The sequence below is a fragment of the Rhinatrema bivittatum genome, unplaced genomic scaffold (assembly GCF_901001135.1).
Source record: "Rhinatrema bivittatum unplaced genomic scaffold, aRhiBiv1.1, whole genome shotgun sequence".
NCBI lineage: Eukaryota > Metazoa > Chordata > Amphibia > Gymnophiona > Rhinatrematidae > Rhinatrema > Rhinatrema bivittatum.
The window spans coordinates 639,747-654,668 of NW_021820411.1; the positions used below are offsets into that span (position 1 = coordinate 639,747).

At 44.2% G+C, this 14,922-nt stretch overlaps 1 protein-coding gene across 3 annotated transcripts in view; it reads left to right on the forward strand.

Moving 5' to 3' along the window:
- ATG4A (autophagy related 4A cysteine peptidase) overlaps positions 1–14,922 on the forward strand; it is an 84,950-nt gene that overhangs the window by 24,058 nt on the left and 45,970 nt on the right. For all 3 annotated transcript variants that reach the window (XM_029586043.1, XM_029586041.1, XM_029586040.1), the window contains exon 4: positions 3,868–3,966. In XM_029586043.1, the coding sequence (XP_029441903.1) occupies positions 3,868–3,966 (99 nt within the window). The remainder of the gene's footprint in view (positions 1–3,867; positions 3,967–14,922) is intronic.

Here is a 14,922-nt window from a genome sequence, read left to right on the forward strand (position 1 = left end):
AAGGTTCATGGTGTTAGGGCAGGCACTTCCAGTTCCGAGCTCTCCCTTTCGGGCTGGCAACAACACTGTGAGCATTCACGAATGTGGTGGTGGTGGCGGCGGTGGTTGGCTCTTAGGAGGGAGGGGATTCTAGTTCATTCTTACCTGGACGATTGGCTCATTCAAGCAAAGTTGGAAGAGGAAGGCTGTCGGTTTGATTTGACAGGTCATGGAAGGGTTTACAATCACTGGGTTGAGTGATAAACCTGGCAAAGAGCCATCTAGTGCCCCTCCAGTCCTTAGAATACCTGGGTATGTGGTTAGACACCCGGATTGGCTGGGTGTTCCTGACTTTGCACAGGATTGTGAAGTTGCAGGCACAGGTAACTCATCTATTACACCTTGCGGTGCTGAGGGTCTGGGATTATTTACGGGCGTTGGGCTCCATGATGTCCATGCTAGATTTGGTGCTGTGGGCGTTTGCTCACATGCTGCAGAGGGTCCTTTTATCTCATTAGGATCAACTGTTGAAGGAGTATCTTCTTCCCTTACCTCTGCAGGAGGAATTCCAGTCTCTCGTGGTGGCTGTCTCGCTATAATTTGGGAAGGAGTGGACCTGGAGATTCCAGACTGGGTGTTGGTGACCACCAATGCCAGCCTCAAAGGTTGGGGGACGGTCAAGAGCAGATGGCGCAAGGTTGGTGGGCGCCAGCGGAAGCAGCCTGGTCTGTGAATCGCCTAGAAGTGAGGGCAGTGCACAGAGCATGGTTTTCATTCCTTCCTCAGGTTCGTGGGAAGATGGTGAGGATCTTCTCAGAGTGCGACAATAGTGGCGTACATCAATCATTCGGGAGGGACTAAGTCGTGCGGTAACCCTGGAGGCTCAGGAGCTGTTTGCCTGGGTGGAGCTGAATCTGGAAGGAATAGCAGCATTACATGTCACAGGAGTCGAAAATCTTCAGGCAGACTTCCTCAGCAGGCAGCAGCTAAACCTGGGGGAATGGTAGTTATCCATGGAGCAAAGAAGCAAAAGGTAGACGGTATTCTCTTCACCTCCTGGAGTTATCCATGGAGGCCTTTGACCTCATTTGTGCCAGCTGGGACAACCCGCTACTGGATCTGACTGTGTCACGCGATAATGCCAAGGTGGTTCGGTTCTTCAGTCGCAGATGAGTTTGGGTCTGAGGGATGGATGCTCTTTGTTCTGCCATGGCCGAAAGGGATCCCGCTCTGTTTCCTCCCTGGCCTCTCGTAGCTCACGTCTTGGGTCACATAGAGGGTCACCCAGGGAGGGTGATTCTGGTGGCTCCAGCGTGGCTGCTTTGTCCATGGTTTAGAGATCTTGTTCATCTCGCAGTAGACAGCCCTCTCAGGTTGGCTCATCTACAAGGGTTGCTTTTTACAAGGACCCATTTTTTTTTTTGGATCGGGCAGATCACTTTTGACTTGTGACTTGGCTTTTGAGAGGTGATGCTTGCAGCTGATAGAATATTCTGAGCTGGTTATTGCCACCTTGCAGGCTTGGAGGCCTGCTACTTCCCTAGCATATTCCCAGGGTTTGGAAGGTATTTGAAGGTCTGGGATCTTGTGAGGGTGGACCCTCCCTCACATCTTGGCCTCTTTTGCAAAAGGGTTGTCAAGGGATTGGCCTATAATATACTCTGGGTTCAAGTGACAGCCTTGGGATGCCTTAGAGGCAATTTATGGGTGAGGTCTTTGGCCTCTCATCCGTATGTTCGCTTTCTGATGGGAGTCTAACATTTGCAGACCTCCATTGCAGAAGTTGTGTCAGGAATGAAACCTTAACTTTGTCCTTTGGGTGCTGTATGGTCCTCCTTTTGAGCCTCTACGGGGGGCATTGGTGAAGGATCTCACCTTGTAGACTGTTTTTCTGGTGGCAGTTTGTTCAGCCAAATGGATTTCGGAGCTTCAGTCTCTATCATGTAGAGATCCTTTCTTGAGGATTGAAGATGATGGTTTGATACTGTGTTCCCTCCTTTTTATCAAAGGTAGTTTCCTCTTTCCATATGAACCAGATGGTGGATCTTCCTGCTTTTGCCGAGAAGAGAACTTCATTTGTTGGATGTTTGTCAGATTCTGTTGCGGTATCTTAAGATCACAAACAATTTTCATCACTTGGAATCATCTCTTTGTTCTGTTCAGTGGAATGAAGAAAGGATGTCTGGTATCTAAAGCCACAATCTCTCGCTGGTTAAAGGAGACAGATTTTTTTCTGCCTTTCTTTGTAAAGGATGTGCAGCCCCAGTAGGGTTACACGCACATTCTGCTAGGGCATAAGCTGCCTCTTGGGCGGAGTGTTAGTCAGCGTCTACTCAGGAGATCTGTAGAGCTGCAACATGGTCTACACTTTGCACATTCACCAGACATTACCAACTGGATGTGCAGGTGTGGGAGGATGTGACGTTTGGCTAGAGTGTCTTTTGGGATTCCACCCAGTGTAGGGGAGCTTGGGTACATCCCACTTGTCTGGGACTGATCCTGAGGTATGAAACAGGAAAGGAAAATTGTTCTTACCTGCTAATTTTGTTCCAGAGCCCCGTCCCCTTAGTACCTAAAGACTATTGGAGCTGTGATTAGAATTGAATTCAGAGGTAGTCTGATTTCAGTTCCTTATTTGGGTGTGAAGGCTCGGTTCAGGGGCCTCCAACCCTGGGTTCTGTGTTCACCCTAGAAGGGAAAGTTTTGAGTTGGAGATTTTTGTTCCTCTACATTGCTTGGGGTACAGTTCAATACTGAGGGGTCTGCAGATGGCACTCTTATGCAGGGGTGGATTGGCCTATCAGGAAATCGGGCATCCCCCGGTGGGTCGGTCGCGCTAGTCATGTGGTCTGCCGAGCGCGGCCGTGACAGAGCCACACTCGGCAAGACCATGTGGTATCTCCTGGGCCAGCCTCGCGGCGAATTCCTGGGCCGGTCTTCATTGGGAATCCGCCACTGCTCTTATGTACCAGTGCCTGAAAAGTTTTTATCCTCTGCCTCCATCTGCTGGTAGGGATGCAAAATGTCTGATCTGTGGTATTCCAGGAACGAAACTTTTCCTGTAGGCGACGTGCACGATTGACAGAGGGGAAGACCTTTGCTACAACAATGATTGCCCCAGTGAGCCAGGAAGAGCAGTGCTTTGGGCTCGTCTTGGAGGTCCCTTTCCTCCATATTTCAGCAGCTCTGAGAGTTTCTGGTGCTGCCTGAGAATGCAATTTGTATGGGGGTTAAAGGGGAGGGAAATGTTAGACTCCCTTCAGAAAAGAGAAGGGGCAGGGATGTAATGCTAAGAACACCATAGAGTACACAGCATATATTGTACACATGTGAACACACACAGAAAATCCCATCAATACCCTTGATAACTGACTTGCTGAAATGGAGCCTGGGTTTAAAATTGTCAGTCAGTAGGTGCTCTTAGTTTAACATTTAGCCATTGATATGGAGAAAAGGCAGCAGTAACTTACATCTTTGTAAAACTGAGGTGGTAGAGAGTATGGAAGGGATACCCTAAGTTTTATTTATTTAGATTTGTATATTCCACTTGTTGGCACTTCAAAGTGTACATCAAAGCAGATTACATTCAGGTATTGTAGGTATTTAATTTTGTACCTGAGGCGACGGAGGGTAAAGTGGCTTGCCCAAGGTCACAAGGAGCGACAGCGGGATTTGATTTTCTTACTTATTGGGTAACGTCCTGGATGACGTTCAAGACTTTCAGTAGGCAGTGGGTGTCCCGACTGCAGTAAACAGGCTTGGCTGTTGCATGCTTGAGCAAGTTCTTCTCTGGACATACTGGGTTTCGTTTTTCACACTCTGCTTTAAAAGATATTGAATTTTTCTCCTGACCGTTAGTCTGACTCCTTATTTAACCCTTCTTGACAGGAGGAACGGGTCCCTCCTCGGATACTGGCTGGGGTTGCATGTTACGATGTGGCCAGATGATGCTGGCCCAAGCTTTGATCTGCCGGCATTTAGGAAGAGGTGAGTAACCTACAAACCCCAGATTGTAAAGAATGTTTACAAGATATGTTTTAGATGACTCAGAGTGGATTGGGACATTACTGTATTCTTCTAATACATACTGAAAAGACAATACAGTTTTTGTGAAGTGTTGGCATCAAAAAGGGGAATGTGGACTGCGCATATACCACACCAATCATGTCTTGCCAAACATCACAGTACAATCTTCATGAATAAATCAAAACATTTTTTTTTTAAACAGTGCTAAAATAGAAAATGCTCTTGCTGTACAACTGAATGTTTGCATAGATCTTTCCTTGCAATATGCTCTCCTTATAATGTTCTTTCTCATGTCTGAATTATTCCCATACAATACATTCAACAAGCCACATGAAGCACTGTGTGAAGACATAGTTTGGTTAGTCTTCTCCAAACTAGACTAATGATCAGTCAAAACAAAACCAGTGGGGAAATAGTGTCTTTACTTAGCTTTCAATCTTCATCGCTATTACCACCAAGCGAAAGTTCAAATTGGGTCCCAACATCGATGTTTGTTCAGAGCAGGTCATACTGAAACTGGTGTGCTATATGCACATCCACACAAAAACGCTATTGTGTTTTGGGTATGTTGAGAGTGTGTCTTAGAACAATACAGTAATTTCCTGATCCACTTTTGAGTCATTTCTTGGGTTGTCATGGTAGGGTTGATACTTTTTTCACATTTCTTTATCCTCCTGCTAGACCAGTCATTAGGAAATGGGATTTCCACAGCTGACAGGGACAGAGTGCTCTCGGGGTTTATAAGGTGGCTGTAGTCCTGGCCTATCCCAATAGTCTGACTTCAGCAGTGTGATGGGTTGGACAGTACACAAACTCCCAGAGTCTTGGTTCGTCCTTGGCCTGGTTGAGTCCTCATTAGGGCTGCTGCTCCTGATAGTAACTTGCTCCTAGGATACAAAAAAAGCCTTTTACCTTTCTTGAGCTTCTTCAAGTCCCCTTACCGTACCCCTAGGAGTCTGGTGACTACCTGAGAGAGGGTAGGGGGTTCTCTCTCTTCTACATCAGAGATTTGGGAACCCGGGGTGTCTAGTAGGGTTGTAGGCTACTTCCCCCCCCCCCCCCCCCCCCCCAATACTCTTTCTACTCTCTGCTGTGAGCAAGATCGGAGTAAAGTTATTAAAAAACCAAAACAGCAGGGAAGGATATGCTATCCCCGGCTGCTGGCTTCGCATAAACCCAGGAGTACACCTGTTTTCTTTGCCTCTGAGGCTGCATATACAAAAGAAATGGAAAACGTATGGAAGAGATCTGTGTAACTGAGCAGGGGGGCTCTTTGAATTCAGCTGTAGCAGAGCAATAGCAACCAAGGCAAGAGCTGGGGGACGTGGGAAAGCCCAGGCATGCTATGGCTCAAACCACGTGACACCAGGGCCTGAATGGCACATTGCATGGGTGGTGGCTAGGTGATCCCCAGAACAGCTGCAAAAAAAAAAAAAAGAGAACATAACATGCCATACTGGGTCAGACCAAGGGTTCATCAAGCCCAGCATCCTGTTTCTAACAGTGGCCAATGCAGGCCATAAGAACCTGGCAAGTACCCAAAAACTAAGTCTATTCCACGTTACCGTTGCTAGTAATAGCAGTGACTATTTTCAAAGTCAACTTAATAGCAGGTAATGGACTTCTCCTCCAAGAACTTATCCAATCCTTTTTTAAACCCAGCTACACTAACTGCACTAACCACATCCTCTGGCAACAAATTCCAGAGTTTAATTGTGCGTTGAGTAAAAAAGAACTTTCTCCGATTAGTGTTTTTTTTTTTAATTCTTTTTATTAGGCATTTCTATATTTTGTCAATGTACATAGATAAACAGACAAAAAACATGGTAACAAGAATAACTGGAGTATCCATAAAACACTAATAGCAATAATTCTGGTATCTCAGCAAAAGGTATGCCAATTTCATTTAGTCCCCACCCTCCCCTCCCCATATGCTTGTGTGTGTGTACATTAATTACATCAGAGAGCGTAATTTGTGTGCATGAACGATACAAAATTCACACATTACATAAATAACAACTGTCACCCACAGTAAATACGTAGAAGTGCAGTTTGAGGTTACGAAAGTCCAAATAGGAGCGACAAAATGTAATCTGCTGCAGCAATGTCTAGCGAATGTTAGCATGGGTTGGTTACATCTAATTGGGTAGGTAGGGAAACAAGATGGTGAGGATATTTACGTGTCTCTTGCAACAGGTTGCGTAGATGGTGTCAAGTATGTTAAGAAAGGGGTCCATATGGTATCCCCTCCGGCCGGGGAAGAGCCAGTTGGTATTTACGAATGTGGATCTCATGTGTACATAACCGTAAAAGCTGAAGGAACCATTGATCCACTGTGGGAGACGTGGTGTCTAACCATTTAAGTAATATAGCTTTTTTTCCCAATAAGCGCTGCTTTCGCTATAAATTGACATACCCTTTTTTCTGTTGTCTGCCAATGGGGTCTTGGAGTCAAACAGCCATAGGAGCGGGTCTAGTGGAATGGCGCACCGCCAAATAGAAACACAGAATTTCTGTATATTCTGCCAAAACATTTGGATCTGAGGACATTCCCAAAAAACATGGTAATAAGTGCCAATCAGGTGTGTTCATTTCCTGCAATTGGGAGACCTGTCGATCCCACACCAAAAGGCTCGTTCCGGTGTTATATACCCCTGCCACAGGAATTTGAACTGGGTTTCCCGTAAGTCTTCATTAATAGTAATGAGTTGGATCTGAGAGAAAGCCCTCAAGAACTCGTGGTATGACAGGGTGAATGGTGGCCACAAACTTCATTTCGCAAATAAAGCTTGAAGGTGTGTGTGGTCCAGGCTTTTTTCCCCCGGTTCTCGGTAAATGGTAGATATAGAGGAGTCTTTAACGGACGTGCCAGAAAAAATATCTAAAAGGGAGTTGTTTTGTTTAGTGTCCTGCCATTGCTGGGAGTGTTTCTGCATGAAATGACGGGCCTGTAGGAAGGCGTAAAAATCCCCTCTGGGGATAGAATATTGGTCTTGGAGTTCGGAAAACGTATATAGCACCCCCGTGATAGGATTGATCAATTGGCGAAGACGCCGAAGGCCTTTGCCATACCAATGCAAAAAAGGCGTCATCCCAATACCTGGAGAGAAACGAGAGTTATTGACTAGTTGCGACAGGCAGGTGATGCCACGCAGCTGGTGCAGTAGCTTGCATAGTTGAGCCCATTTGGTCCTGCAGGTGCTCACCAATAGGTGACTTTTTAGGGAACAGGGGACCTGCTTTTGCGGCATATGAAGGAGGTCGTGTAGAGATGAGACTTCATACCATGCAGTAAAAACTGGCGTGGGGATATAGGTCGATGTCCCAAAAATCCAGTCCTTTATAATACGTAAATTACATGCTATGTTGTAATGATCCAAGTTAGGGCATCCCAGACCTTCGACTGATGGAGGCTGGTACAACATATCTAAGGGAATTCGAGCCTTACAATCCCTCCAAAGAAAAAGTCGTAGAATCCGATTGAGGGCCTTAATATCTTGTGCTGCTAACAGAAGGGGCAACATTTGTAACGTGTATAGCCACTTCGGCAAATTAACCATTTGGTATAGATGAGTTCTTCCCTTCAAAGAGTGGCAAATTACGCCACCTTCTCAATGTATCTTGGGTATAGGTCAATTTAGAAGAGATATTACAGCGATAAATATCTGTATCCCCAGATATTTAAGCTCACCAGGCGCCCATCTCGGTGGAAACATGCCTTCCCATGTCTGTTGAACCGTTTGAGTGACATCGAGGGCTTCAGATTTATCCCTATTAATTTTTAGCCCTGCAAACTCACCGAAACTCTCCTGCAGGGATAAAGGGCTCAGTGAATTTAGGGGGGTGAGTCAAAAACACCAGACATCATCGGCAAATGCCGCCACTTTAAACTCGTGGCCCGCTCTCTCAAAGCCCCGTTACTCTCCTCTGCTAGTATTTTTCGTATCAGCGGGTCTATAGTGAGTATGTAAAGAAGTGGAGATAAGGGGCAGCCCTGTCTTACCCCCCGTTGAAGAGACTTTTTCTGAACATGTGCCAGTAACTATTATTCGAGAGGTGGGCATATCATACAATAGTTGGATATATTGTAGAAAATCCCCTTCGAAGCCATATCTAGATAGTACAGAAAACATGTAAGACCATGACACCCTGTCGAAGGCTTTCTCAGAATCGAAGCCTATAGCCATTGCTGGGATATTAGTTTAGACATAACCGACAGCAGTGGTACAACAACGCCAAAGAGAGAACGTCGAAACCATAGAGTAGGGAAGTCCCAGCTGCTCCCCCCTCTTGCTCGCCACTGCCCTCCCAACACAGCTTTCCCACCATAACTCCCAGCTGTCTGTCAGTGCCGCACGCACTATATATTGCAGGATAATCTCAGAAAACCATTCATACACACATCTCTCAATCCCTCTTCCCTCCCCTCCCTTACCTTGACCTCCCCAACAACCATAATCCAAATATATGTGGCCTGTCCCACCTCCAATTCGGGGGGGAACAGAACCGGAGGTCACGTTCGTGGGGCGTATGGTTAACCCCCCACCCCCTCCAGACACACCCGATACCCACAGGGATCAGACAGCACAGGCTGGCTCCCTCAGGTCAATACTGCATTGGTAGCTCGTGTCCCGCTTTCACTTTGTCATATCAGGTTAAAAGTCATGAAAATGAAAATGCAGGGTCTTCCACCCTCATATAGTCAAAACATGTGAGCGGGTCTGTCCATCTTGCCCAGAACGCCGGTGAGACCCTGCGCCTTGCTTGGGAACTCCCTATGTAGTTGTAATTAATGGAACAAGGTTGGCCGGAGGGTTATTCTTGAAGGTTCCCGCGAACATTGTCTCATAGTTAGGGAATATGGATGTTCTCCGAATACGTGAAGTCTTCCATGCAGATCCAAAGGTGAAAGCTAAGTGTTCAATCATCCAAGCTCTGTACAAAAGGTAGCGCCGCATCCGAATCTGAAAAGCTATGTTGGGTGCCGTTGTGCCAGATTTTTAAGGTCGCTGGAAACTGCAAAGCAAATTTGAGCTTCCGGTCAAAAAGCTTTGTGCAGACTGGGGAGAACTTTCTCCGTTGTTGAGACCAAAACTGAGTAGTCTTGGGTTATACGTATCCGGTGACCCTGGTACAACAGCTCTGGACACTTTCTGTACGCCATCCGTGTTTTTTTTGTGTGTGGTGTGTGGTGTGTGTTGTGTTGGTGGTTTGTGTTTTGTTTTTGCCTCACACTTTTACCCAAACATTACCACTTGGGTGTGCGGGTGCTGGAGGAGGCGTCTTTGGGGAAAGTGTGTTGGGTGCGGGTCTTTAGAGTTCCCACCCAGAAGAGGGGCTTGGGTACATCCCACTTGTCTGGGCTGATCTGGGGTACGAACAGGAAAGTAAAATTGGTTCTTACCTGCTAATTTTCGTTCTTGAAGTACCACAAATCAGTCCAGAGACCTGTCCCCATTTTTCGAAAGACTTCTTCGCTTCTGGATATTGCTGAGCTGATATGGGATATATTCAAAGTAATGAGAAGTGTACATAGTTTCAGATGTGCACTCTGTCAGGGCCTAGTATTTTTCAGGAGGCTCCAACCTTTAAGTATCTGTTCGCCCCAGGTTTATTGGGGTTTAAGGTAGACATCTTGACTTAGGTCCAGGTCAGTACTGAGGGACTACAGGTGATATTCTCGGTTAAGTAGCAGTGCCTCAAAGTTTTTATTCTCTGCCGCCATCTGATGGTAGGGATGCATAAATCCACTTGTCTGGACTGATTCATGGAACTTCAGGAACGAAAATTAGCAGGTAAGAACCAATTTTCCTTTTTCAGCCTCGGAGGAGCATGAGTCAGCGGTTGTGCACCTTTTTCGCAGAGAGAAATTAAATTCCGTAATTGCCAATGTGATGTCCATCTTTAGGATATTGGACCCTCAAAGTGATGATCAGATGGAGGGAGACTCGATACTTCAGGGAATCTGCAAACCATCAAAAACCTTCCTTTTACACCCTGCTCTGAGATCGATGATAGAAGATTGAGAGTAGCCCTGGGCATAAGGCTTATGAGCAGGATTTATCCTCTACCAGTAAAGGATAGGGAAGCAATCCTAAAATAAATTCTCAAGGTGGATGCTTTGGTCTCAACTGTTACCCACAAGACAGCTGTACTGGTTGAAGGTGGAACATCCCTGAGGGATACTCGGGACAGGAAAATTGAATCGCTCCTTAAGCAGGCCTTCTTCAGAAATGCTTTGGCTTTATAAGCAGTTATTTGTGGGGGGTTTTGGGGCCTGCACAGTAGTACACTGGATCTAGGAGCTCCCGGATTCGGAGGAGACGACCAGAATTGAGTCGGGGTAGCATATTTAGCTGACACCCTGTATGATTTGATAAGGATGATATCCCTGGTGGCTTCGGGGATTGCTGCGAGAAGGCTGCTTTGACTCCGAAGCTGGGAGGCAGATGCAGTGTCCAAAACCTGTCTCGGTCAGTTGCCTTTTAGAGGGGGTCTATTGTTTGCAGAGGTGCTGGAAAAGCTCATTAAGGACCTAGGTGAAACAAAACCCCAGAAACTGCTCAAGCACAGGGGCAAGGTGCCAACACTTCAGAGAGTTTCAGGGGTTCTGAGTGGATTGGTATACTCTGCAACAAACCAGAAAGTCCCGAGCCCAGCCCTTTCAAGGAGCCAGGAAAGCTAAAGGCGAAGCCTTTGCAGCTGCAAGCTCAGTGCCCTACACAATAATGTACATTAGTGCCAGTAGGTGGTCGGTCGCCTGTTGAGGTACCAGGTGGAGTGGACTCAAATCGCATCGGATCAGTGGCTTCTGGACATTTGACAAGGCTATGCCCCAAAGTGTACAAAGCTGGTGCCAAGCATGTTTGTAGTCTCTCCCTGTGCATCTCTACTCAAAAGAGGCCATAAGAGGAATGTTGCTAAAGCTGCAACTCCTTTAGGCTATTGTGCCAGTTCCTCTTCAGAAGACACAATGCACTTATTTGATATACTTTGTAGTTCCAAAAAAAGATGGTTCCTGTAGGCCAGTGTTGGATCTAAAGGAGATTAACAGGTGTCTCCCCTTTCAAATGGAAACCTTAAGATCAATGATGGATTCAGTATTATTATTACTTTATTATTTATTATTATTTAGACATTTTATATACCAGCTATAGATCACAATGGTTTACGAGATGACATTCATAGTTATACATTCAACTGATAAACATAAACAAAATGATTACGTTTCTGAGGCAAATGGAATTATGACCAGAACATAAAGCAAGGAGATTTGGTAATCACAAATAAGATGGTTTTCACTTCTTAGTCTGTGGGTTGTTTGAGAATCATGCATTCTCTCATTTGATTTATTCTTCATACAGCCATTACCATTCTCTGTTTTAAGTTACATTATATATGTTAATGAATAGCCATGTCTAAAATCACTTTAAATTTCTTTCTATCTTGTAGCATACATAGTTTCTGGTAGAGAGTTTGAGCTTTGGACCTGCTATGAAGAATACTCATCTCTTATTTGCATCAAATGTGTGTTCCGTATAGTGGGGATATTCAGGAGTCCTTTGTTTTGGGATCTTAGTGCTTGTTTAGAGGTGTAGGGGTGTAGTGTCACTCCTAGCAGTCCAGTGTTATTGGAATGAACAATTTATCGTTATTTTATAGTAGATTCTGGATTGTACTGGTAACCAGTCCTGAGCCATCAGCAGTGGTGTGATATGATCATATTTCCTGGGTCCTGGTAATAGCCTTGCTGCGGCATTCTGTAATAGTTGTAGTGGTTTTAAGGGACTTGCTGGAAGTAAGGAGTTAAAAGTAGTCAAGGTTAGAGAATATTAGAGATTGTAAAACTGTACGAATGTCCGCCAAGGTTAATAGTGGTTTCAATCTTTGTAGTATACGCAGCTTAGTATATCCTGTCTTAATTAGTTTCCTGATGTGCATTTTCATAGTGAGATTCTCATCTAGCTGTATGCCTAGATCCTATACTTGATTTGAGGGGTTAATCTGAAAGTTGCCTAAGTCTAAGGCAGGTAGTTTAACAATCGATGTTTCGACTCAGACAAATGATTTCTGTCCTTTTAGAGTTTAGTGTAAATTTAATTTGCGAAAGCTCTTGTATTGCTTTCATATAAATAGATATTGTTGCTGTTGTATTTTCGAATGATCCGGAAAATGCTATGTAGAACTGAAGGCCATCTGTATACAAGAAGAAATGTATTTCTAGATTTGTTAGTAAGTTACAAATCGGGAGCATGTAAATATTGAATAATGTTGCTGAGATGGCTGAGCCTTGAGGGACACCCGTCTCACATGGGAAGGTGTCAGATATGTTTGCCTAGTTTGACTTGAAAAGTTTTGTTGGCTAGAAATAGAGAACCAATTGCTTACTGTACCATCAATCCCGATGTTTCTTAATTGATGGAATAATAAATTATGGCAATTGTGCCAAAGGCTGCTGTTAAGTTGCTTAGCACTAGACAATAGGATGCATCTGCATCAAGACCTTGTAAAATTGAATCCGTTAATGTAAGGAGTAATGTCTCTGAGTGATTTTTCCTAAAACCAAATTGATTTGGGTATAGGATATTGTGATCTTCCAGGTGGTGTTCAAATTGGGTTAACACAGCTTTCTCCAGAACTTTTACTAGAAATGGTAAGTTAGATATTGGACGATAATTGTCACAATTATCTGTTCTATGTGACTTGTTTTTTTTTAGGATCGGTTTTATCACTGCTTGTTTTAGTCCTTGGGGTATGATTCCTTCTGACAGTGAATGGTTAATCATGGATGTGATAGTGTTTTAATGAGCTGGCCAGTATTGGATCACATGGGTGAGTAGCAGGCTTAATTTTATTAACGATTTGACTAATTGTGAGCTTTGGTACTCTGTCGAAAGTTAGCCATTTGACAGTGTTATTTGATTCTTCATGAATTGTTTTTTTTTTTAAATTATCGATTTTGTCTATTAGCATGGTGGCATACTCATTGCAAGAGGCTTTTGTGAAGTTTTAGTTTCTTGTATTAGATGTTTCACTATCTCAAAGAGAAGTTTAGAATTAAATATAGCCCTGTGAATTTTAGCATAGTTTTTTTGCTTAATTGGTTAGCATGCAATATTTTGTGAGGCAGGTTTTGTATTTTCCTAGGGATTCAGTCGAACGGCATTTCTCTAGTTTCCTAAGGTTCTGTTTTGTGCTTTATAGTTCTTCATTGTACCAGGGTTTCTTTTGTTTGGAGTTGTTCGTTTTTTAATAATTTTCATCTGCACAGGGCTGAGGGTTTCATCGGTCATTGACTACGTGGTCCTAGGAGTCAAAAGCTGCTGTTGTGTTGAATAGATCTAGTTCATCTATTTTAGTTTCTATTGCTTCTGCCAGAGCTTCAGTCTCCATCTTTTTCCTGAAGGTAAATGTATGTTTATCTATCCTATTGTGGGCTTGCTTGGTGAAGGCTGTGTCCGCTTTTATTAGTTGCGATGTCCTTTCGTGGATTGCAAACTGGCTAAAAGACAGGAAACAGAGTAGGATTAAATATGCAATTTTCTCAGTGGAAGGGAGTGGACAGTGGAGTGCCTCAGGGATCTCTATTGGGACCCTTACTGTTCAATATATTTATAAATGATTTGGAAAGAAATACGACGAGTGAGATAATCAAATTTGCAGATGACACAAAATTGTTCAGAGTAGTTAAATCACAAGCAGATTGTGATAAATTGCAGGAAGACCTTGTGAGACTGGAAAATTGGGCATCCAAATGGCAGATGAAATTTAATGTGGATAAGTGCAAGGTGATGCATATAGGGAAAAATAACCCGTGCTATAATTACACAATGTTGGGTTCCATATTAGGTGCTACAACCCAAGAAAGAGATCTAGGTGTCATAGTGGATAACACATTGAAATCGTCGGTGCAGTGTGCTGCGGCAGTCAAAAAAAGCAAACAGAATGTTGGGAATTATTAGAAAAGGAATGGTGAATAAAACGGAAAATGTCATAATGCCTCTGTATCGCTCCATGGTGAGACCGCACCTTGAATACTGTGTACAATTCTGGTCGCCGCATCTCAAAGATATAATTGCGATGGAGAAGGTACAGAGAAGGGCTACCAAAATAAGGGGAATGGAACAGCTCCCCTATGAAGAAAGACTAAAAAGGTTAGGACTTTTCAGCTTGGAGAAGAGACGACTGAGGGGGGATATGATAGAGGTGTTTAAAATCATGAGAGGTCTAGAACGGGTAGATGTGAATCGGTTATTTACGCTTTCGGATAGTAGAAAGACTAGGGGGCACTCCATGAAGTTAGCATGGGGCACATTTAAAACTAATCGGAGAAAGTTCTTTTTTACTCAACTCACAATTAAACTCTGGAATTTGTTGCCAGAGGATGTGGTTAGTGCAGTTAGTATAGCTGTGTTTAAAAAAGGATTGGATAAGTTCTTGGAGGAGAAGTCCATTACCTGCTATTAAGTTCACTTAGAGAATAGCCACTGCCATTAGCAATGGTTACATGGAATGGACTTAGTTTTTGGGTACTTGCCAGGTTCTTGTGACCTGGATTGGCCACTGTTGGAAACAGGATGCTGGGCTTGATGGACCCTTGGTCTGACCCAGTATGGCATTTTCTTATGTTCTTATGATCGGACCAGGGCACTATTGTGTGCCAGGTATTGATTAAGCAGTTAATTTGTGCTTGCAAATATTAGGTCTAGAGTGTGGCCTGCTTTGTGAGTTGCTTTTGAGGCAAGGGAAGAGTTTGATCTCTCTGGATTTAGTGGAGGAATACTTTCACATTCCTATTCGAATTACCCACCAAAGCCTCTTAAGATTTAATGTCTTAGGATAGCATTTTCAGTTGCAGGCACTTCCGCTGGCCCGGCAGCTGCTCCCAGGACCTTTACCATGGTGTCCTCCACACAT